This window comes from Lutjanus erythropterus, chromosome 24, assembly GCF_056507025.1.
Source record: "Lutjanus erythropterus isolate fLutEry1 chromosome 24, fLutEry1.hap2, whole genome shotgun sequence".
Taxonomy (NCBI): Eukaryota; Metazoa; Chordata; class Actinopteri; order Lutjaniformes; family Lutjanidae; genus Lutjanus; species Lutjanus erythropterus.
The window spans coordinates 15,770,385-15,794,872 of NC_139340.1; the positions used below are offsets into that span (position 1 = coordinate 15,770,385).

General features: G+C 43.9%; 1 protein-coding gene across 1 annotated transcript in view; it reads left to right on the forward strand.

Annotated features, from left to right (window-relative positions):
* The window catches only part of pard3ba (par-3 family cell polarity regulator beta a), a 175,625-nt gene that overhangs the window by 64,620 nt on the left and 86,517 nt on the right, over nucleotides 1-24,488 (forward strand). Inside the window, exons 11-16 of the mRNA XM_084713388.1 lie at nucleotides 4,583-4,768; nucleotides 8,340-8,501; nucleotides 9,638-9,724; nucleotides 17,905-18,013; nucleotides 19,469-19,625; nucleotides 20,775-20,884. Of these exons, the coding sequence (XP_084569514.1) occupies nucleotides 4,583-4,768; nucleotides 8,340-8,501; nucleotides 9,638-9,724; nucleotides 17,905-18,013; nucleotides 19,469-19,625; nucleotides 20,775-20,884 (811 nt within the window). The remainder of the gene's footprint in view (nucleotides 1-4,582; nucleotides 4,769-8,339; nucleotides 8,502-9,637; nucleotides 9,725-17,904; nucleotides 18,014-19,468; nucleotides 19,626-20,774; nucleotides 20,885-24,488) is intronic.

Consider the following 24,488-nt stretch of genomic DNA (forward strand, 5'->3'; position numbering starts at 1 on the left):
GAACTGCTGATTGATTAGTTTCAATAGAGGGGGTATTGATGTTTCATGAGCAGCGTGTGGTTCTGTGAAAGCACTCGGCGGCGCTGGGAGGCATACTGGTCCCTTTCAGTCGGAAGAATAACAATAAAGGCTGTGAATTAGCCTCATTATTAGGATACAAAAGGAGGACGATTTTCTACTCCATCTCCTGTACTCTCACACACTCTCTAAGTAATTAAAAAGTGATAACTTCTAATCACAGTTTCATTCCTGTCAGCATTTCTGCCGTCTCCGACGCTCGGCGCTCTCATTATTTCACGGGGCCTCGTTTTGTTTCAGGGCGGAGATTAGAGAGATGCTTTGTGATGTGGAGAGGCTTTTTTTTTTGTGTGTGTGGTTTTCGGCGGGAGCCTGACTTTGCGCGAGCGAAAGTGGGCGTGCGTGGAGCAGGATGGAGGGGTCACCCCGCACATGGTTGACCCTCGGCTGCAGGCGAGCCTAGGTCAGTTCACAGGAAAACACGGTCGTCAGGAAGAACTTTGCTGTGTTGCAGCTTTTTCCCTCCCTACCCCTTTTATATTTTTTCTCTTTCCGTCAGTCTGTCTTAGCTCTGAAGCTCTTCTTTCACATCTTTCCTTTTCATTATCCTCCCTCCCCGTCCAACACCCCAGAATTATCCCTCAATCAGTCATTTTACTTTCCTTTCTCTCCGTCGCGAGGTAAAGGTGTGAAACGGCGAAGAGGCAGACATTAAGGCGATTAATTGGCAGCTCCATCGTCGGCGCCGAGCGCGGCGAGATCTCATCTTAATTGAATGTCGCTCTCACCGCTAATCCCGCCGCTTTGAAACCCCCCATTTAGAAATCCTCAGTGACAAAAGGCTCTGTGTGTAATCGCTGTGTATCACCCCCCTCCTTGCCCACCCACCCCGGGGTAAGAAAAAGCTCCTTTTTGTCTCCTCATTTGGGTGTTGAAGAGGGTGGTCTCTCTCCTGGCTAAAAGCTTGTTAAAGACCCATTGCTGAGGGCTAACGGTGGAGGGAGGGGGGTCGCAGTGTGGAGCCAAGGGGTCTCAGCCACCCTGGGGACGCAATCTGCCCCCAAGGAAAGGGCATTAGTGGGGATATTGGAGTGCGTGAGTGTGGGACCACCGCTGAGATTCAGCTGGTTGGTAAACAGATTTAAATCAGCAGCGAGATGCAGAAGATAAACACTTGAAGTTTGTGTAACTTTACAGTTTCATAACTTTCCAATATCTTGGGTTTGTTCCCGCGCCTGCTGCGCTCTGATATTTGGCCACCTTCACCTTGTGTGTTATTGCAGCGAGATCACAGCGGTATTTAAAACCTCCCAGGTTGCCATCTGAGGCTTCTCAAGTGTCTCTCGAGCAGGAAGCAGCGGATTGTCTTTGTAATTCCTCTGGTTTTGAGTAACAGCACTCTGAAAAGCCTTGTTGATAAAAATAAGCCCAGACTGAAAGTCTTGTATAATACTGAAATAGAAAATAGAATCCTTGACTTTTGATGGGAGCATTTTGACTTGTTTTATCTGGTTAATCATCATATCAAGGAGCTGAATATGAGCAGAGCCAATATCAGGTTATCGCAGGTTTGTAGGTATTGTGTTTTATTTTCTCTGTACCCACCTTAAAGTCGACTTTGTGGCATCTTGAATAGTTTCAGAAGCCAGTCGTGGTCCAATATAAACTCATGAGTAGAGGGAGAGTAATAATGTGCACATCACGAAAGCAGCGTCAAAGGAAAAAGGTAACAACTGCACCTTTACTCCGTGCCACAAAAGTTTGATAATGGCAGCGTTTTGATCCGACTCGGATCTTCATCAGGTCAGAATGAATTTACCAGAATAAATTTATACAGGTGTAATTTTGGAGAACAAAGGCTGCAGAGCTCGGTGCTCGCTTGTTGTCCTGGTAAAAGTGAAATTTCACTCTCATGCGTCTCAGTTTGGGGCTGTGCTTGGAGCACGTAGCCCCGAAACGGTGTGTCCAGTCTAGAGTCGGCCAAGTTGGGAACAAGACCTTGGCTTTTGTTTTTTTTGCCAAGGTCCTGGGCGCTTCCCAACACCTCTGCAGAAAAGCCCAACGCGAGTTTCAGCGGGTCAGTCCCTCCCGCTGTCTCTGCCAAGTTGATCACTTTAAAGTTGCAGTGCCACGATCAACTTTCAAGTTCATCCTGTGTAAGCAAAAAGTCCGTTACTGTTTTTAGAGGCCCGCGTTTCTTCAAAGTCGACAGCTCTGTCGCTGTAGCTCGATAATTCTTCCTCAAGATCAGTGATGCAACGGCGATGGTCCTCTGCATGGTGGGGTAAGACGCCGTCAAGCAGAAATATGTATTTTTTTTAAAGCTTGACGGCAACAATTTTTGTCTTTAAACTTAACAAAACCTTAATCATAGCTGTGCAGGGTCAGAAAACGATCATTTGAGTCAAGTGTTTTGTAACACGGTGACAAATCGTGTCGCCCTGTATCTAGTATCTGTCAGGCTCTGATTAGTAGGTGCTCAGCTGTCGTCTATTTTAAATTCAAAGTGAAAGCAGTGACTAAATACAGTGTGTTGGATCAGTGTGTTGCAGTGGCTCGTTTTCTTTACTCTGACAGCGACGAGGTCCAGGTTCTTTACCTTTACTGGGTGGAGAGCTATGACTAACCCACCCCTCCTCCCCTCCTGGCCTCGAGGCTTTAACAGGCTGTTGTTTTAATTAAGCACCCAGACGGAGAGAGCGGTGCTGACGGAGGGAGACGGAGTTCGAGGGGGCCGGAGGATCATAGCGAGGGTTGAGAGAGCGAGCTCCCGCGGTCATGAATTTTACAAAATTGTACCGCAGGACACATTTGACTCCCACACCCTTCAACATCGCGCCACGACGAGAGGGGAAATGTGAACATGGATTCTTGATTCAGTGGCGGGGCGAGGTGCCTGATGTAAGGCTCAGCAATCCCGGCGTGGAAACTCAGATCTTTAAAGCTGTGACAGCCGGTATGGCTGCCGTAATGTATATGCATACTCCTACAGTATTCACTTTGACTCAGGGCGGAGTTTGATTGGCTGGTGTCATTATCTTTCCTGAGCTGCTTTCAGTCTCAAGAAGAGCAGAAAAGCTTGTGAGCTCATGAATAATAATAATTATAATAATAAATTTCTTGATATTAGGGACAGGACAGTACTGATACAGGGAGTAAAAAAGTCTGATATCAGTCGTAGGGCCCAATGAAAACTGAAGTCTGAAAATATAGATATTATAGATAGTATCGCCCGATCGATGCTGTTATTATGAAGTTTAATAAGTCTATCATATTAGAGCCTTATGATATTTATGTTAGGGCCTGATAAATATGGGATTTTGGGGGTTAATACTGATATTAGAGAGTAAAAAAAGTACATAAACACACATTTTTTGTAGCGATGTACAATAAATATCAACTATATTAGTCTATATTAGTATTTGCAAATGTTGGATGATAAATATTGGTTATATCAAAACATTTAATGCTCTATAAATAATATAATGTACAATATATCAGTCAGGCTCTAATACACACACGCCCTCTTAACTTTCCATCCCTCCTCTTTAAAGAAAAACACATCTCTGGAGTGAAGTGGCGTCGAGGCCGTCTTTTCCCTCAGAGACTAAACCTGGCGTCCCCCACGGCGCCGCCCTCTAATAACAGACATTTTCCTTCCCTTTTTTTGTTGCCTTTTGTCTCCCTCCTTCCCTCTCCTCCATCTTATTTCTCTGTCGCCGCCGCCGCTGCTGCCGTGGTCATTTTGTTCACATTAAATAGCAGTGGGTGGGTGAAGGATGTAGAGTCAGACCTGTAGAAAGTAGAGATGGAGAGGGGGAGTCTGGGGAGGAGGAGAAATTGAGAAAGAGGGGGAGAAGCAGAGAGGAGGAGGAGGAGGAGGAGGGGGGAGATGTACAGTAAGATTGAGAGATTAGGCTGAAATGTAAAGAGTGAGGAGGGAGGGAGCGTGAACGAGAGGAGCGGGTTTACCTCAGGGACGGGTTATTACTTTTAAATGCTCCTCTGCGCCCCCCTCCCCATCCTCTCCCCTCCTCCTCCTCCTCTCCCACTTCTCCTTTCCTCCCCTCTTCCTCCCCCACCGTGCTCCAGGAGGAGGTATGAAAAGGTTATTATGTTTCCTTTAGAAATGGCTCGCTCTCCGTCTGCGCCTTTCATCTCCAAATGGAATAACCTCTCTACTGTAGCTTTCTTCTTTTTCTCACTACACCTTCATCTCTCTTTCCAGTACACAACACCTGCTCCTCTCTTCCTTTTCTCTTACTGTCTTTTTTTTCTCCCCTGCAGCCTTCTTCCATCTGACTCTTTAATCCGTTTCTCCTCTCCTTCTTCCTTTTTTTTATCTGGTTTCTGGTGTTGAGTATAATCAGTGTGGTGTAGGAGCATGCATTATCAGCCGGTGCATTAGACATGGCGCTCCTGCCTCAATCGTCAGCGATCATACACAGCAGTTATTATGTAAAGCAGGTATTAGATGTGTGTATGAAGAAGCTTTTCATGTCTAGAATTGGAGATTTTTACATAACGTTTCAGGAAACTTGGGCTTTCTTCTTCTGTCTCTCAGAAAGGTGAGGAGGCGAGCAGCCTGGTGCTGGAGGACGGCAGGGAGCAGCTCATGTACGAGATCCCCCTCAACGAGACGGGCTCGGCCGGCCTCGGGGTCAGCCTCAAGGGCAACAAGTCCAGAGAGACCGGGGAGGACCTGGGCATCTTCATCAAGTCCATCATCCACGGAGGGGCCGCTTACAAGGTACGCGGAGAGGAGTCCCATCTGGGTGCCACTGTTGTGAAGGAGAGTTAAAAGAAAAAAAAAATTAATGCAGCAAAACCACAAATATCGTCTCTTTTAATTCACATCTTCTTCTTCTTTCATGTCAAAACCTGCTGCCTACATAAATATAAAATAAACGAATGAAACCTTTTGTTAAGCACAAAAGAACATCAGCAGCCATACATGACAGAGTATAATATAAGATCAAACATAAGCCATTAAAAGCATCATTTCTGGAAAGGATATCAACTGAAAGTTCATTCAGACCATGTGATCAGTGCTCGTCAGTCTGCCTTCACCACCGCTCACCTTGAAGCGGCTAATTTAGCCTCAAGCTGCTCGGCCTCAATCAGACCCGAGCAGCGGGGCTGCAGAGGTCCGCTCCGCTCGCTTCTTTCTAATTCCAGATTTATTTCATTTTCAAACCTTTGGTCTTCAGCCCCAAACCAGACGCGCTGACTCGAGTGACATCAGACTTCACGCAGCTCACCTATGGAGCCACGAAAGGCGTCGGTGTAATCAGTAACTGATGCTTTCCATTCTTGAATTGTGTGCAGGCATGCTCACTCTCAAATGAACATCCAAATAAAAGGCTTTGGATGATCTCGCCGAACGGCCGGCGTATTAAAAACCTCATTGTCAGGCTGCTGCTGTTTCCTGCCCTTCTTTTTAGTGATGTCACCGTGTTCCCACATCGCAGCAGTTCACTTTGTGAGCACAATGTTCCCGTAACAAACAGAACGGGATGTTGTTTTACAATAGACGTGACAGCCAGAGCTGCAAGAACAAGATCAGAAGTTGTAATAAATGGGAATTTTCCTTCAGTTTTTGTCAGTTATGTTATTATTGTGAGGGACAACAAAGTTTCAAAGGTCTGCTAATCGATTTTTTTGCAAAATGAATGAGAGGCTGAAAAAAAAGTTTAAACTGCATTTAAAAGTCGACGCCAAAACATGGAATTGTACCACTCAGTGACTGCTGGATAACAGGGCTCCAGCTAACAATTATTTTATCGATTCATCTGTTGTTTGGTCCATAAAATGTCCTCAAATGTCTTGTTTTGCCCCAAAAAATTAAGATATTTTTGGGGAAGGAACTGTGTTTTTTGTGTGGGAAGTTTCTCAGGAGTTTTTTTTTTATTGATCTTTTTGTTTTTGTTGTTTTTTTTTTACACCCTGTTGTATTTGTCCACACTCTTTCCTCTTCTCTCTGTCGTTTCCTCTCCTCTCCTCTTCTGTCCTCTCTGTCTCACTTCCTGTTTGCGGCATCCCTCGACCCTTTGACCCCCGTTGACCCCCGAGCGGCCTCGTCACATCAGCGGCCGCCTTATCTTTATTGCTCAGCTACTCACTTCAACTTGTGAGTGCATCAGGAAAAGAGAAAAAAAAAAACATCCCATTTCAACACTTTGGAGATTCCTCCAGTCGGCCTCGGTATCTGGCCCCTGTCACATGTCGCAACTCCTTGCGCCCCCCCCCCCCCCCCCGCTCCCCAGATCTGTGCCGAACGAGGAGAAGGCACAGAGCCGAGTGTGGCGTTGTAGATAAACGGCTGGTTTGGGATCGCGGTCGGCCAGGCGGCGGCTCCCCGAAGTGCCTTTCAGAAGTAGTTTTCCGACAGCTGCCGATGCGGATAGCGCTCCGACAGAATGGCCCAGTAAGATCTCCGGCTGGCTGCGAAACGGGTTTCTGGGACAAGATACCACATAAGAGGAAGAAAGACACTGAGGAGGAGAGACGGACGGCGGCGGCGAGGGAGGGAGGAAGCCCATTGAACGAAGAAAGCGGGTGAACGAGTGCGAGAAGGGAAGAAATGAGCGGCGTCGAACAATAGAGGGATGGAAAGAGAGGCGTAATAAGAGGAGAAAAAGAAAATTGAAAAGTGGAGACACTCAGCAGGAACACAATACATAACAGTGTGTGTGTCTGAGCGTGTGTGTGTGTGTGTGTGTGTGTGTGTGTGTGTGTGTGTGTGTGTGTGTGTGTGTGTGTCCTCCTCAATGTTGATGCATGCTAATGAAAAGCAGCTAAGGGGCCTGATGAGACTTTTGCAGTGCCAGACCGGCTACAGAGGAGGGAACCCGGGCGTCCCCTGAGTCTGACTGACACACACACATGCACACACGCAAACACGCACACACACACACACAGAATCACACAGCAGGCAAAAAAAAAAAGGGAGGAGATGTGGAAGAGTCATGGAGAGATCTAACCTATTTCCATTAAAGAGTTTTGGCTGCTGTCAGGGCCCCGGGCCTCAATTATATTAAAAAAAAAATGTTCTTTGACTTTATCCCTGATCCCGTCACACGATCATTTCAAAGAGCGCGCTAAAGAAAACAAATTAAAATTACATGTAGCGTGCTGCGGCTGCTTACACAGAGAATGAAGATATTAATGGGGAATATCACAGACGCACGCCGATTTTGGCACGAGCATCAATTTTTGATGCTTGGATTTGATGTGTGTGTGTGTGTGTGTGTGTGTGTGCGCATGCGTGTGTGGTGTCATCCAAGTGTGCATTTGAGGTCAGCCCTGATGGTGCCTTGTTAATGAGACGGGGGTCAAAGGTCAGCACTGACCATAATGGACCGATCGTGACTCCACACACACAAAGAGAGTCTTCAGCCTGTCTCAGAGCGTCTTCATCTTTAGTGTTCTTCTTCTTCTTCTTCTTTTTTTTTTATTTTTGCCCTCTGCATTGCTCTCCTCATTTGATCCTCTCTCTCCCTCTCTTGCTCGCTCACCCACTCGCCCTCCCTCCCTCCCTCTCTCCCTCCAGGGCACTATTCTGTGTTGCCTCTCTATGAGAGGCTGCTATTTAAAACACTTAGAAGTGATTTAGTGCCCACGGAGGCTATTCCATTAGCTGCTCTATGTATTTATCATGGCTCTCCCACTCTCAGTAGATTGCTAACTCTACAATTTTCTTGCCTTCCCCCTTCTTCCATTTTCTACTCTGCTTTCTCTCTCTCTTTTTGTCTCTCTCTTCCTCACACACACACACACACCTCTTCCTTCTCCCAATTTCTCCTCTCCCCTGTTGTGTTATTATTTTATGTAAGATTTGCACTCTGCGGTCCTCTCTTTTTCCCACACTCCCATTTTAGTACAATTTATTGTTTTTGAGACATTAGCATAAGTGACATGAACGAGGAAGAAGTTCTTGAAAATGCCCCTAACACTTGTTATGCTGCATTTCCTTTGCGACTAGTTGAGATGAAATGAAAATGAAAATTGTCCTTTATTCTAAAAATCTTTATCAGTTCGATCCTTCCTCCAGCAACGTAAAGATGAAGGCCTTTATTTTGAAGACCTGCATCAGTTTGATCCATCTCCCAGTAACTTAAAACAATGTGGCTTTTATTTTGAAATCTGTATCAGTTTGATCCCTCTCCCAGTAACATAACGAATTTGGCCTTTATTTTGAAAAGCTGTATTGTTTGTTGTTGTATTGTATTGTTTGTTTCGTCTCTCAGCAGCAGTTTAACCGTTTCACTTCCGATGTCGGGTGGTTTGTTGATAACGTCAGCGCCGTCTTCTCCCAACAGGACGGCCGGTTGAGCGTGAACGACCAGCTGATAGCGGTGAACGGCGAGTCGCTGCTGGGACGCTCCAACCACGCCGCCATGGAGACGCTGAGACGCTCCATGTCGTCGGAGGGAAACTCCAGGGGCACCATCCAGCTTGTGGTGCTCCGAGCGCCCAGACAGGTACGACCTGTGTCGCTTTGTCATCCTACTTTAAACACTTTTACGAGCGTGTTTCACAACATTATTTTGTATTTTGCAGATGATCGACCCAGCTGGAGTCTAGATCAGACTCTTGCTATTTGGAAAAAAAACATTAACAAAAGTGAATGACATTTTGAGGTCATGGAAGCTTAATTTTGGAAAGTCTTAGAAAAGGCAGAGAGGTTTACATCAGTGAGTTTGCAGGAACCATGTCGGTTATATCCTCTCAGAGTTCTGCAGAGATAAAATGAGAGAATCAGTGTATCTGGTTCAGATCATAATCAAGTGTTCAAACTTGTGGTGTTGTCTTAACTTAAAGTTTTTTGCTTCATACAAAAAAAGAAGTCTCATGTCTATAAATTCAAACACTATAAATGTTGTTTCATTTCCATATAACCACAGACTGTATTCCTTCTGAAGCGCTGCTGGATGTGGGGCAACATGTTAAAAATTTCAGACTGCCGAGAGTTTGATTCGATGCATTTGGTCACATGAAAGATTTAGGAACGCTTATGCATTATGAAAGCGTCAGAGTTTTGACAGCAAAATCAATGACATGTCGTCCACATTAGGATCATGTCTCCACCCCGTTAGGATGGTTTGAGGCTCACAGTAAAGACGCTCTGCTCTACTGTACAGACTGTAAACCTAAATGTGTGTCTGCAGTATCAAATCATGGAGACGCTCTTGATAATATCGTCACTTTAGAGCGATACAGACGTTGCTCTTTTTTTCTGTTCCTAGTATTCAAAGAGAGACATCAATGTAAACACAGCTGGATTAAAATAGAGGAAAAAAACACGTCAAAATAAAAGCTTCCCTTTGTGACGGTGACTGTCATTCTGTATAATTTGTTTTAGTGTTAGGTTTATAAGCTTTTGCTGAATCTATTATATATGTCAGTTCTCTTGCCACAAAATAAAGTCGCAGTTTGAAGATGACTTCAAGTTTATTGAGGATAAAAAGTTAAAGGGGTAGTTCAGAGTTTTTTTATTATGAGTTTGTTATCCATGTCAGTGTATGAGCTACATTAGATGGTGGTCAACACACGCACAGTTTGGAAAGACTTTCTGACTTCCTTTCTTTCTTAAAATCATCTTACTTTTTTCCTACAGATGTCCAATGCCAACTCTGCACCAAGCGCAGCTACAAATGGAGCCGCCGTCTATCAACCCAACATCCAAACAGGCTCCAGTAATCAGGTACGAGCGGGTGACGCCCTCCAGCAGCAGCAGCAGCCGTCTCCGCCTCATCGCTCCTCCTCCCTCCTCCCCACGCTGAGGAGGCGAGCGTCAGAGCCGCTGCCTCACAGCCTCAGGCAGCGTTACACACACAGGCCGGGGGAGACACACACCAGATACACCTACGGTTTTAACCAGAGGGAGAGGCGCAGCGGTTACACATTCGGTTTCACACAGAGGGATGTTGAGTACGGTGATGATGATGCTCAAAATGACGCGTACAGGCCGGACGCGAGGTACGAGTTTGGGTTTGTCCCTCACAGCCAGACGCTGAGCAACTTAAACAGGGAAAGCTACGAGTACGGATACGCACATGGACACGCACGTAGCCGAACGCCTGCAGACATGCACACCGCGCTCGATAACACACACGGTCACCTGTTCAGTGACGCTCAGGGCAACGCGCACAAGTCCAGGCACACGCGCAGCCGCACGCTGGACGGCATCCACAGGCAGGACAGCAGTCAGGGTAACACTTACACTGAAAACATCCGAGCGATGGCGGGGCAGATGTACGGGGACCCGCCCACACACAGCAGGATCCCCACCCACCGCACAGAACACAACAGAAACACACACAGACCTGCAGACAGATTCATAGACACACACTCACACAACTACGCACACAACCGGGCTCTCACCAGACAGCACCACCTCAGGGTCTCCGGTGGACTCTGACACAGGGCGTGTGTGTGTGTGTGAGTGTGTGTGTGAGTAATATGTGTGTGTGTGTGTGTGAGTGAACTTTGCAAAACGGGTGCCAAAGTGACATTCTGGCTGCAAATTAAGAAGGCAGTTGAGTTGCAGGTGGTTCAAAGAGCACATTTGTTAGCATAAAATTAAAAAAAAATGTGGATAAACCAAAAAGACCTTGATTAAAATTAGTATAAAAAGTCAGTCTTGCACTTAAAGGGATAGTTTGGATTTTTTGAGTGTGGTTGTATGAGGTACTTCAGTCCTAGTCGGTGTATTTCCTACAGTAGATGGCGGTAGGTACCACATCTGTTCGTCAAGTGTATGTTCTACTCAGATTTATGTTATTTAGATATTATTTCCACGGCTTTTTCTGACCGTCAGACAGACTTTTTCGGTGGGATGCTGCTGCTCTGTAAGCTAAATATCGCTCTCCCTAAACCGACCCAACTCCATTGACAAAATTAATCATTTTAACTCACTTAACGCAGCAGCTGCTGTTCTACTGCTGCCTTCCTCTGTTGGTTCGTTTCTGTTCCTTTGTGATTTCTGTGTTTGAAAGGGTTAGTTTGGATTCACCGAAGTCACACAATAACACAAACGAACGAACTGATCAAGGCAGCGGGAGACCAGCAACTTCTGTGTTTTGCGATCTAAAATTGCTTGTTTTGCCAGTGGAGTTTGGTTGCTTTGGAGAGAGTGATATTTGGTTAATATAAACAGCAGTTTCCTTTTTGAAAAGGCTGTCTGACAGCCAGGTAAAGCAGTGAAAACTCAAACTGATATGCTGTCTCTCCAAATTGGAGGCCTGCTGACCGACACCTACTGTAGCAAATACACTAACTTCATAAAACCCCACTTTAAACTCTCCAAACTGTCCATTTAATTGCTTAAATGCATCTGTTTCAGCTATTTAAATCTCTGCAACATCATGAATGCTTCCTGTGATGATAAGAAAATGTCACTTTTTCCTCTTTTGCACCAAACCCTTGTTGTGTAAATACAGTAAGATTTCAGTGATCGATGGTGTGGGAGCAAATTAATCTGGCTGAAAGCTTTTCCCTTTGCCAACGCCACTAACTGTCACAGCATTAACTTTTAGCTCTCTTTTTAAAATATTGCCCACAAACTCAGCACAATACTAAATTCTTCTCTGTGTACGGCTTCCTTTCTGTCACATTGGTTTTAACTCTCTATAATTAGCTGTAACTCTTATTTTTTTTTTTTTAGTTTCTCTTCACACCACTGGGTTTTCTACAGGCTGTAAAATCTTAATCTGCTCTTTCCTGTTTTGTCTGTTTTGTATCAAGTTTTATATTAACTTTCCCTTTTTAATTTTGATATTTTTTTAAGTGAATGTACTCTTGCTTTCCTGTCTCACCTGCTTGTTTCTGCTCTGTTGAATAAAGCCAATCTGAAGCCTCCTGCATGCCTGTCTGTTTGTTTCTCTGTTGGGTTTTCAGCGGCTCCTTTGCTCCTCTCCCTGCCTATTAAATAATATTTGGGTTCCTCTTCCTCCTGTTTTGGCCTCAGAGTTTCTTGTCTTTTCTGCCTTTCCTTCATCTTTTGTTGCTCACTCCAAGCAGAAACCTGTGTTTTGAGGAAAGAGCTGAACACTAGAACGGTGAAAACAAGCGAACAAAAAAAAAAAACAGCTTGGATTTTCTGTGAGATTAACGTGGCAAGAACAATAACTTTTTTTTGGTAACTACACTGGATATTTTCTGTGATTATAAACTCATAAATTTGCAGGGAAAAGCTCAGAATTTCCAAGATTTAAGTCATAAGTTTACAAGAAAAAAAACTTTGATTTTCTATGAGATTTAAGTTGTAAATTTACGAGAAAAAAACTTCAGTATCCTCAGATCATAAAGTCAGTCTTATGAAAGAAAAAATTCTCAGATTTAAGTTGTAAATTTACAGGAAACTGTTAAATACAGTGGAAATTCTCTGTGTGAAAAAGTTATAAATTTGCAAGAAAAAGCCCAGAATTTCCAAGATTAAAGTTGTAAGTTTTCCAGAAACAAAACTTGGAAATTCTGTGCAGTTGAAGTGGTAAATTTACGAGAAAAAACTCACACGTTTATAAGAAAAGAAACTTCAAAATTCTCAGAGATTAAAGTGGTAAATTTCTAAGAAATAATCTCAGAAATTTATGAGACAAAAACTTTAATGAATGATCATTTACGTCCGTATTCCCTCGGCAGGTAACAACAACAACATTACTTATGTTTAAATACACATATACAATACTCAGGTACCTACAATGGCCTTAAATACACATGATTCCTACTTTGAACCTAAACACACCTAGATTGTAAATGAACAGTTACACATTCACAGCCGTGCAGGTTAGAATGAACATATTTCAGGAAAACCTCATGAAAAGTGACACGAGAGCAGAATCAGTATTCAGGAATGCTCCGTGTAGCTGCGAACACGCTTCCCTTCAGGTGTGATAAACGTGTTAAAAGTCAGACCGCGTGGAACGTGTGTTAACCTTTGCTTATTTTTACCTCTCTCTCTTTTGTCTGTTGAAGTGCTGTTGTAAAAAGACAAAGACAAAAAACTTCCAAAAAAGAAGTATTCCTCCCTCTGCAGCGGCAGCTTCTTTATTCCCCGGTGCAAACGTGTGAGCAGATTCCCGGATGGACGGGCCGATGAAGATATCAGCCGTGACAGACGGTGAAAAATAGCCGTTTCTTAGTTAAGTCTGTCTGTGCGGCTCCACGCCGAACCGTGACCGATCATTTCAAAAGCTTTTAAAGGTGTTTCACAGCAGTTAAAGCAGATGCTTAGTGGTAATGTGTGTGTGCGAGCGGGCGGGTGTCTGTGGGTCGGCTGCCGTTGACCTGCCCATTGTGGCTTTTTACATCTCATCTGCGCCACGCTCCCATTAGTATGTCTGTGTTTGAGCCGCCGGATAAATGCTATCAAACCCAGTTCAGAGTTCAGGATATATCTGCATAGTCTGTCTCCTGTCGTCACCAAACAGGCAGTCTGGTGACACGACGATAAAACAAACGCACCCTGAAGCATAAAGCCCCTCAGAGACCCTCCGTTCGCTCACAATAAAATGACCAAATTGTCTTTGATGTATAAAAATTGGCCATCATTAGCTAACACAGATTTTGAGCAACTCATCGACCGGTTTTTGAAAGAGTTATTCATTTCTTGATGGATGTGTCTTGACTTTCTTTTCACACAGACAGAATCCTTTTTATTCGCTCCCACACGTGTGATGAAAAGTCACATTTCTCTTATTTTTGGCGAACATTTAAAAGGTTTTCAGACTTTGCTGGAAGATTAAATGATGACAGCTTGTCTCTTGTTGTCTTTCTCCCTGCTGTTCTCACTTTTGGTCACACCGGAAGATTTTTGACTGCCACAGTAACAAATTACGACTTGTTTATCACTCGGTCGAAACTTTATTCGAGCGGGTTAATGCGGTTTAAAGTACCCGAAATCAATATCAAATCAAAGGCTGTCTTTTGCTGTTTTGCTCTCCACGCTGACGCGAGCGAGATGTGGGTGGGGTTGGTGACACAGCTGGGTGAGGCAGGGGCTAAGCCTCTCTCCCAGGAGCCTATTGTATGCAGCTGGAGGTTGGGGCTGCCTGGATAGATGCCCCCCCCTCCCACCCCCCCTGTTTACTTATTGTTGTGGGATTAAGATATCTGACTGTCTGTCTGCCAGGCTGCTTCAAAAGCCCGAGGCGAGTCATCAGTTCGCGGAGGCTGAGGGATCGGTGGATGGATGGAGGGTTGTGATGGCACATACAGAAGAGCTGTCAGAAGTTTGTATGACACACATATATGAGCTCAAAGTGATTGACAGCTATGATGTAGTGACATATTAACATGTATGGTAGGTACTAATGATACCCCGGGGACGCCATGACAGCGTGAATACACCCCACCCGACGCTTTGATAGGATGAAGATATCGGAACACCTTTCGTTAACGTTATTTTAAGCGTATAGGTGTGTGCGTTTGTGCGTGACAGCTGTAGCTCCCATCTCTTTGACCAGGAACGGCGTCTTTCATCCTCCACCACCACCACCACCAGCACTTCCAGTCCCTGTCTCCGTCTGTGGGATGGTGGTGGTGGTGGTGGTGGTGGTGGGGGTCCTTTGTAGTGCAGGATGGCTGCTGGATAACGTTCCTGTCAGTGTTCTCAGGATTATCTTAATTATTGTGTTTCCGATTGTGCACATGAAGAGAACCACCAGTTTTCAAAAACACCGCCCAAGGCATTTGAGTATAAATATATTTATTTATGATTTTCTTGACATGTGATGAAGCTCCTTCCCCTCCTCTCACCAGTCCTAACAGAACAATATTCAGACGTTCAGGTACAAAAAATACAGAGAGAGATTCCTGTCAATATATATTCTCATAATCATTTTATTAATTCAGATTCCACAGTAGGATAATTTCCTCTTTGTCAACCAAAGATTTCATCTTAAGGTTAAAGAAAAACTTTCCCTACAACAGCATAAAAGGGCCTTTGTAGGTTAAAAATAATGAGAAAAAAACTAGATTAAAGATGCAAAAATTTACAAGAAAAAAATCTGAGATTCTCTGAGATAATAGCCAGAAATTTGAGGGAAAAAAATGTGTGTATTCTCTGAGATTTTAAAGCCATACATATATTAGTAAATACTCAAAAATATCATGGTTATGTTATTATGTACTGTAGATGATACCTGATTTTTTTCTTGTAAATTTACCAGAATTCTTTTATTTTTTTCTCAGAATATTTCCCCCTTCCCTCGGCTCCTACAGTGGATATTCTCTGAGATTGCAGGATCTTAAATTTGAGAATAAAAACCTCTGAATTTGATTTTTTTTTGGAATATTTACCACCTGGAGGGAGAGGCCCTAATATACACTATAACATACATGTCAGTGCTCTCAGGATTTTCTTAATTACTGTTTCCAGATGTGCCAGTTTTGAAGGTTGATAAGATACTTTCCTCTTTCTTGTGCAAAGATTTAGATTTCATGTCTTAAAGTTGTCACCTTCCTCCAGTGTCAGACATGAAAGGTGATAAAATCAGTCTAACAAAAGAAAACTCAGAGCAGAGCGACAAACTGCTGACTTGTGACCCCTGAGTCTAAACGTCTAGCTGCCATCAAGCAAAAAACACTTTTTTTTTGTCTGAATAGATGACAAATTTCTCCCCCAATTAAGATCAACTTGACTATTTTGTGATGTTTTGATCATTGCCCACGCTGCGGTCCAAATCCTCGGAGGATTGTTCTAAATCTGCTCCCGTTTCCTCAAAGCTCTGTTCCCACGTCGCCGTCTGAGGTGAATCATAATTGACTGTTTGCAAGATGTGACTATATGACTACAAATTTAATGTAAAAATCCTCGTTGGACTAAACTGCAATTACTCTTTCCCTGTGACTTTCTTTTTTTTTTTTTTTTAATTTCATCAGAAGTTAATCTACCTGTAATATTAATGCAGAATAGATCCAGGAGAAATTATAAGAATGAAGTGCGAAAGACTCTATGGTTTTATTCATACAGTTAAAACTAAATCAAAGGCTGCCTTCACCCTCGACCTGTTTAGGGCGGTTTAAACCGGCTCTTGTGCGTTTGCCGGTTTGGTTTCAGGCTGTCGATCAAACTCTGGTGGGTTTGGTTCAGCTCCTTTCCTGCAGATTTGTTTTTCAAATCAGATCTTAAAGACAGACTGTTGTTTGCACATGATCAGATCAGATCTGAGCGTCCAGGCATCACCAACTCATCTGCGTGGGTTGCTGTGGTAACGACACAGGCATCGGTAACTATGTGCGTGCTGGTGACGCAGCTTTCCGACGTAGAAGCTCGAGAAATTCCTGCTTTTTCTGTATGAAAGCCTAGTAGACAATTTATTCCACTGACTGTCCTTCTCTGCGTTGTCCTTCATGCTGCATGGATTCTGCTCAGCCGCTCCGGTGCACATCTGTCACTCTAGATTTGATGTGCAAAAGACACTTTGAGATCAGACTTGAGCGTTTCAAACCACCTCCAAATGTGGCGTGGAACTGATTTACAAAAAAATCTCATTTCATGTGGGTTTTTTTTTTGCTGCCCAGACTTTCTAAAAGTGAATCTGGATACAATCTGGATATCCCCGAAAACCAACAGATTTGGGCTGACGGTCTGAACAAAGCCTTTTTGTCCGGTTTCTACCTGTTAGTAAAAGACATATGACGTCTCGTGTATTAATCCTCGCACTCGTGCTCGTTCTTCATAAACACTCGCAGTTAAGTGCAGCATGACCTGATGTCAGTGTCACGGAAATTATCTGCAAACACTCGACACACACAGAGTGAAGCACAAAACACTGATGGCTTAAGATTAAAATGAGTTGTACAGAAAAGGAGACAACAAACCTTAACCTTTTTATGTTGCATCCAAATAAAAGACAAATATGTGACCCTGTTATCCAGTCTTGAACATCTGGTTATCACATTTCCTACCCAGTGACATGAACATGTTTCCGTTTAAAGCATCATATGATCAGAGTCAGCAGAGTCACAGCGAGGTCTGTGGATTATTTTGAGCAACCGGGTCATGATACTTGGCTGGTTTAGAATTTTTCAAATGCTTTTTTTTTGGTGCTTGGAGCAACACAACTGGATATGTGTCAGTTTTCAAAAGCAGGTCAGCAACTTTTGTACTTTACATCTTTTCTGTTTAACCAGATACAGACGCTGTTTTGCTTCGTTTAACATGAACAGACTCTCTTTACAGGGTCAGCAATTTTACAGCCGATTTGATCGTTTTTTTTAAGCCTTTAAAACACCAAAAGTCGCACCAAAGCTGCACAACAACAGACACAAACTAACCGATCAAGGCAGCATTTTGTCAGTGGAGTCTGGTTCCTTTCAAAGAGCGATACAGCGGCTGTTTCTGGTGAAACAAAAAGGATCTCAGTCTCTCTCTGTAGAGATCTTTTCCATAATGTTGTCAGACACTTGCAATAAGAGTCTGAACCTGTCGGTGACAAAAAACTTTTATTGACGTACTTTGACGTACTTTCGACAGTGTTTTCCCTCAAAAATTGTTGCTCTCATTAGTGGCTTTGGCACAAAAACATGGAAGAATAGGGTCCAAATTTAAGAATGCTGGCCTTTAACTCAGATTTTCTAAAGATTCTGCTTTTGATGAAAGCTCCTGCCAGCTGATATCTTTGCTAGTTCGCTAAAAAAAGCATTTATTCTAGATAGCAGCAGTGGACAACATTGGCTGATGTGTGATAAACAAAAGAAATAAAAGCCATTCGTCCAATCCTATTGGGTAATAAAAGACTTTCATCCTCTGATGTCTGAGACAACATCATCAATATTTCATAAGTGACAACTTTGGCTTTGACTTGTCACATATTTTTGCATACGAGCCCTTAATAACCATTTCCATCATCGCTCTTCATCTCTGTCTGTTGTTGACAGGAGCCTCGGGGCCACAGCGCGTACCAGGGGCCCTCAAGACCTCCGCACACAGAGCCCACCGTGAACGACGGCAGTCACAACAACCACGCGTACGGCAACCCTGGAAGTGGTGAGCACACACACTCGACAGATCGCACTGTGCACAATATTTGTCCATTTCAACTGTCAGATAGTCAACATTAGGCTTGGAGTGTTTGTGTACTCCCGTTATCTGCGAGCGAGTGTGTACACACACGCTGTTTGTCAGTCTGCGTGTGTGTGTTTTGTGTGTGTGTGTGTGTTGACACCCAGCCGAGGCTCCTGACATTGTTGTGTTTTTTTTTTTTTAGGCAACTGTAGCCGCCACCCTGAGCGTCTTATAGCGTCCGAGCGCCGTCTTTATATTTCTTTTCGCTCTCGCCCCTGCATATTTATGGCGGGAGAAAAGGGAAGTCATTAACTATGCTTTTCCGAATGCCACGACTGCTTTTCATGTGCAAAAGATCTGACCTTGGAATCATTACGCTGATGAAACGGCGTCTAAGTGGGCCCCATTTGCATACAGGGTATTGTGCAGTGTGCGTGGTGCCGTGTTTAAAAAAAAAAAGACTAACAAACTGTTTTAAATTCATTCTTTATCTCCCCCTCTTGCCTCCCGCCCTCACCCCCTGAGATGCAGGGAGCCGGAGATGTGTTTCTCGCTGAGACTCTGTCAGCTCTCCATCAGACGGCGGCGGCGGCTGTACAGTTACAGTCATTTTGTACGGGGAGCGGGAGGTGTGTGGGGGGGGTTTGAACACAAAGGCTGGGAACGCTGCTGCGCTCTCGGGGTTTACAGTTTATGGAAATGTTGCAGGAAGTCTTGCAAGGAAGTTAGAATGAGCCTTTTGTATGGAAATGATCATTTTGTGTGTGTTTTTAGTTTGATTCGAATGTGCGTCGTGTGTGTGTGGTGTTTGTTTAGCAGCGTGTGTGAAGCTTATTCTTGCTGAGCTCGATCGACGGTATTGATCCTCAAATAAAGGACGGACTCGTTTTCACTGTCTGATGTCTGTAGCGTCCTGCCACAGCTGATTCATATAGAGAATATTTAGAAATATGAGACATTTAAAGGGACACTTCACTTTTTCCTCTTGTGTGTCGTGCTGTTAATTCATCTAGATAGTTTTGGTGTGAGCTGCCCAGTTTTGGAGAACTGCTCACAACAGGGTCTGTGGATTATAACAGGATAATGTGCTTCACATGTACCTTTTTGGTGTTTTGAGTCCCATCTACTTCTGTTAAATTGGAGAGAAGGCAGATATGTGCAGCTCTGTAACTCACACCAAAACTATCTAGATGGGTAAGAAGCACCACAGGTAAGAGGAAAACTGTTTTTCAGTGTTTATTTAGCTTTTACTGCCTTCAGGACTGACATTAAAGTGAACTCAGGCAGCTTTACTTTTGATGTTGCAACCAGTAAAATCAAGGTAAAAGCTTAAAAAAAAAAAAAAAACACTAAATAAACACCTTGTCTTTGGTCCAAGTTTTCTTTGATTCCACCCTGATAAACAAAGTCTGTGTGGGCTGTTGTGTTTCTCCTCAGCTCCGTATCCCGCTGCGGCCGCCAACGGGAGCTACGGTCACTACGGCAACGACGACGACGACGATGAGGAGCTGGAGCAAGGCTTCCCCCCACCGCCCTCCCCCGGCGCCGTGGAGGAAATGAATAGAGAGTTAGCACTAACTCCCCCGCACCACAGGTACCCTCCCCTCACAACACACACACACACACATACACACACACACACAAAATGCACGGTACACCAACACCATCAGCACTCTATTAAACTCCACACAGGGCCAAAGTTATTATATTCTAATGACACTCTTAATATGGGCCGCTGTGTTATGAGATAAAGAAGAGCCATTACACTAAATATTACAACGCACACATGCATTATTTAGAGTATACGGTCTAATTGCAGTAGCCTATTTGCATTATGCATAAGTAATTATGGTGATAGCATAATAGAATAAATTCTGTAGGAGTTTGAAGGCTTATAAGAGCTATGATACTTGTGTTAGCGTGCTGCTGCACGGCCTCCTGCCTCACTGACAGCAAAAACAGAAAACGTATGTGAAATGTGAATCCTGTATGAGGTCCGTTATGTGAAAATGTAGATGCTGTGATCAGACATGTCTCTAGATTAACCTTTAAAGTTTTTAAACATTCATAAAAAATGAATGGATTAACTTTGAAACAGTTGATTTTCTGTAGTTTGTAGCACACATAAAATATTTTTTGATTTCCAAAGTCTTCCTAGAGACACCATCCACAATTCGTTTAGTTTTTGTCCTGCCATGAGCAGCTCCTCCATCTGGATTACGTTGTGGGTCAATCATGTACATCAGTGACACCCAAAAAAAGGTGTTTTATAACCTGCTTAAAATGAATAAGTAGTACGGATTTGTGTCACAGCTAGAACTCCTAAAATTCACTCAGAGAAGAAATTTCATTCAGAGAGACTTTGTCTGTTCGCTGAAATCCTCTGATATAATTCAGGGTCTGTGTTTTGCACAAAAACTGAATGAGTGTGTTTGAAAATCTGCGGTGTGTTTGTACAGTATGTCATGTGGTCAGAGTCGGAGTCTGGCATCAATATAGCCGTTTCCCTGTAAGTTTAATGGAGACAGAACACGCTGTTGTTTCACTGAATCGTGCCATCTGGAGCAGAGGAAATTGAATGATCTGCTGTCTGAGCGGGTTTCATTTACTCTTGACTTGTTTGGGTGATGTAACAAACAACAAGTCCCTGAAAGACTTTTTCACCCCTGGCTGCGGCGGTTCAAGAGTAAATATTGATCAGTTGATCGGTTGATTGTGAGTAATTGCGACTGTTGTTTCGCAGCGAGTTTCAAAGGCCGCCACGCACGGCTGCGGATTTCTACGCTGACAGCAGACTGGCCAGCGACAAGGACAACATGCCTCGCAACAGGGCGTCCAAGAGCATGGATCTGGGTGAGCACACACACACACACACACACACACAAACACATAAACAGACACACACCACTTTGTAAATGAAAGAAGCGTTTGTTTTCACTGTAATTGAATGCATTTTCTGGTGCAAAAAACCATGCTGTTGTCTCAACGAGCCAAACATACGACTCTAATCATGGACTCAGACTGCACACACACACGCAAGCGCGCGCACACACACACACAACCACAACAGCGATCACATGCTCTTATCAGTACATTTCTTTGTTGTGATACGTAGCCCTCTCCTATTATCTCCGGCCCGAGGGGAGTTGACCTCCTGAACTCATAAACCCAGGGGCTTTCCAACGGACTGGATCAACACACCGGCTGCTGTCAGTGTGTGTGCGTACACGTCTGTGCGTGCGTGTGTGTGTCCTCTCTATTTGTGTGTGAATGAAAGGCGTGAGGTTTCCAATCTCCTGGCTTGCCGTGCGTGTGGACGGCGAGAAAGAGGGGGCTTATTTCCTGGTATTAACCCCACGTGACCCACGCTTCCCTCCACTCCTCCCTTTCTGTCTGTCTCATCTCTCTTTATCTCTTATTTTTCTCTGTGTGATACTTTTCTGCAGTTTTGCTGTAGAGCCAGACAGATATATCAGTCAGCCAATAATATCAGCCCAATATTAGCCTAGCATAGCTATATCGATATTGGCAAATATGTTTTTTTTTTGTTTCAGAGGCAGCATTTAATGTATAAATGCTCCTTTTCCAATTTTTTTTTCTGTAATCTTTATTTAATATCGCCACCCAATATCGATATCAGACTTCTTTAATCCTTAATATCGGTATCAGGCCCAAAAATCCAGTATCAGCTGAGCCTTAATATCGATTTCTGAGTTTTTTCTTTTTTTTACTCCATATTATCAGCATCGCCCCCAAAATCCAGTATTGGTCGGGCCCTAATTTCGATATCGGAATAATATTGGAATAGGCATCACCCTCAAAATCCATTTTTGGTCCGGCTTGATATAATAATATTGGACTATTTAAATGTCTTTATTGGCTTTGGGCTCAAAGATCCAGTATCGGTCAGGCCATATTTTCCTGACACGTTCATCGCTCTTTCTTCTTTATACTTCTATTTCCCAGCATTCTCTCCATCTTTGTTTATGTCTATTTTCCCTCCCAGCACTTTCTTTATTTCTTTCTTTCTGTCTTTCTTGAGCGAAAAAGCCGGTGAGTTCATTGCTCCCGCTCTCTTCTATCTATCTCTCTTTCTCCTCTCTGCCTCTCTCTGATTTCCAATCGCGGTTCATTAGGTTCAGTGGATTGGCTTTCTTCCTGCAGCACACGCCTCTGCCACCCGAGCTGATTGGCTTTCATTATGGACAAGGGTGGTCCGCACACGCGGCCGCGCGCGCACACACACTCCCGCCGAAGGACCCACTCCAATACCCACCGCTATCTGTCTCCCCTCTCTTGGCTTCTATCTCCATCTCTGGCCATCCTCCATTTCAATCTCGTTTTTTTTTTTTTTTTTTTTGTGTTATCTCTCTGCTTCTATTCATCCCTTCCCTCTCCAAAGTGCTCAGGGCTGAAACAAGGTAGTTAGCAGAGCTCCGTGTGTGTGTGTGTGTGTACGCGAGTGGGTGTGTGTACATCTGTGTAAAGATGGCAGGACCTCAGACGCTGACCCCGTCTAGTATTTAAAGAGGCAAATGATTCTTTCTTCACTCTGGAGAGTTTCCCACATGTCAGTCACGTGTATCCAGCCGCACCGCGGGGCAGTTAGCTTTTATTAAACACCACTTGACAGAGAGAGGTGAGCTTCTATTATTGACCCTGGATGCCTCAGCAAATAGTCTGTTGACTCAGAGCTTCCACTCGCGCGCAGAAATCCTCACACGCCGCCTGAACACGGCGAGATGAATAGGCGAGTCACTGACACTATAGCTGGGCTGAATTTTCTCACCAAAGCGATTTGATCCAAAGGGTCCAGGAATGACGAATCATTTTTTTTTTTTTTTTGGCTGAAAGCAGCAGAAAGAAGTGTTTCTCGCTCTCATTTACATTCTCTTACATCCATAAAGTGACTCTGACAAAGGTAAAACAAAAAATAAAAGCTTGTAATAGGTAAGTTATTCAAGCAGGTCTGACAGTAAGTAGATTTTTTTTTTCACTGAAGGGGCAATAATGGAAACTAATGCATTTTTCAGTCTAAAAAGCCGCTCTGCTTTTGGAAAATCTTCTGTATGGATCGGCTTTAAGATTGAATGAGTGGATTGAAACATCAGACCTTTTAGGAGGCGTGACGCCTGTGGACTGACTTTGCAATCGAAGTTATTTGGTTTAACAGTGACTCGGGTTTGTCTCTTCAGCAGAGAGGACTTCAGGCGTGTGACGACGTCCACGAGGAAACATTGTGATGGACGATTTTCTTAACAGTAATTAATTAATGTTTAATCACTAACATCCTTACTGTCTTTGTTTTCATCGGCCCGTTTCCGATCAGATCACCTTATTGGCCGCTAAACTGAAGTAGATTACATCTTGTAATGCATATTTAAGCATGAGTAAAGGATCATAACTCCAAATAGTGTCTGAAATATCAAGAAAAGAGTGGAATGGGTGGGTCATTTTTCCACAGAGTCCTGTATCTGACATTTCTAGGCTTTGCAAAAGGCACAGCCACTATCCTGGTGACTTGCAGATATAAATGGAAACTGTTTAGTCTAACTGCACCTAAATTTGCAGGTGCATTCAGGTTTTTATTTAGCTGGCCTGCCCTGACATTTTGACAACAGCTAACATTAAGTTAGCCGGCCTGTCTGCGCAGACAGCGGTTGCGCACACGCCCCTTGAATTGGGCTGTGGGTTGCCTGTGTGTGAGGACTGTGCGTCATAGACGATCTAGCAACGCGAGCGACGTCAAATGACCTGAATTTCCTGGGAGGAAGAACAAAAAAACTTCTTCTTGGCTGGTCTGCTTTCCTCCAACAAATGTGTCTTAATAGTGGACATGCAGATGCAGCAGTTTGCCAGGCTGTGGACGTATATCGTGTGCAGTTGATGTACCGTATGGATCCATAAAAGAGACTGGGCCTAATAGTCCAATCCTCCAAAGCACAAAGACTTTCATACCATCAGAGGCCAAGAGGTCAAATCTGGAGGTGAAGCAAAACCCATGAAAACACGTCCAACGGTTCCACACCGTCTCATTATCTCCCTGCCTGTCTCACCACGTCTCTTACCCTCTCTTTATCCATCCCTCTCTCTGAGTCTCTTCTTTCTCGTCTCTTCCCTAACCTCTCCTCAAGTTTCTCGCAACTTTCGTCTGCCCTTCGCCCTCCCTTTCCTGATTCTTGTTTTTGTCTTTGATGCTCCTCTGTCTTTCGGCGTCTCCCCGCTCCGTCCTGCCCTGCCTCACCTCCAAATTCTCGATAATGTCCAGCAGAACACGGCAGTATCATTCCTCTGCAGGTCTGTGTGGATGTACTTACATTATGTCTTTATATTATCCAGTAATAGAGGACACATATATAAGACTACGAGATATCATGAGGTTAAAAGAGGGTTTCTACGTTTTTAGCCTTCCACTGTGGCAGGAGGAGACAAATTTGGCTGCTGGCCATGCAGACTT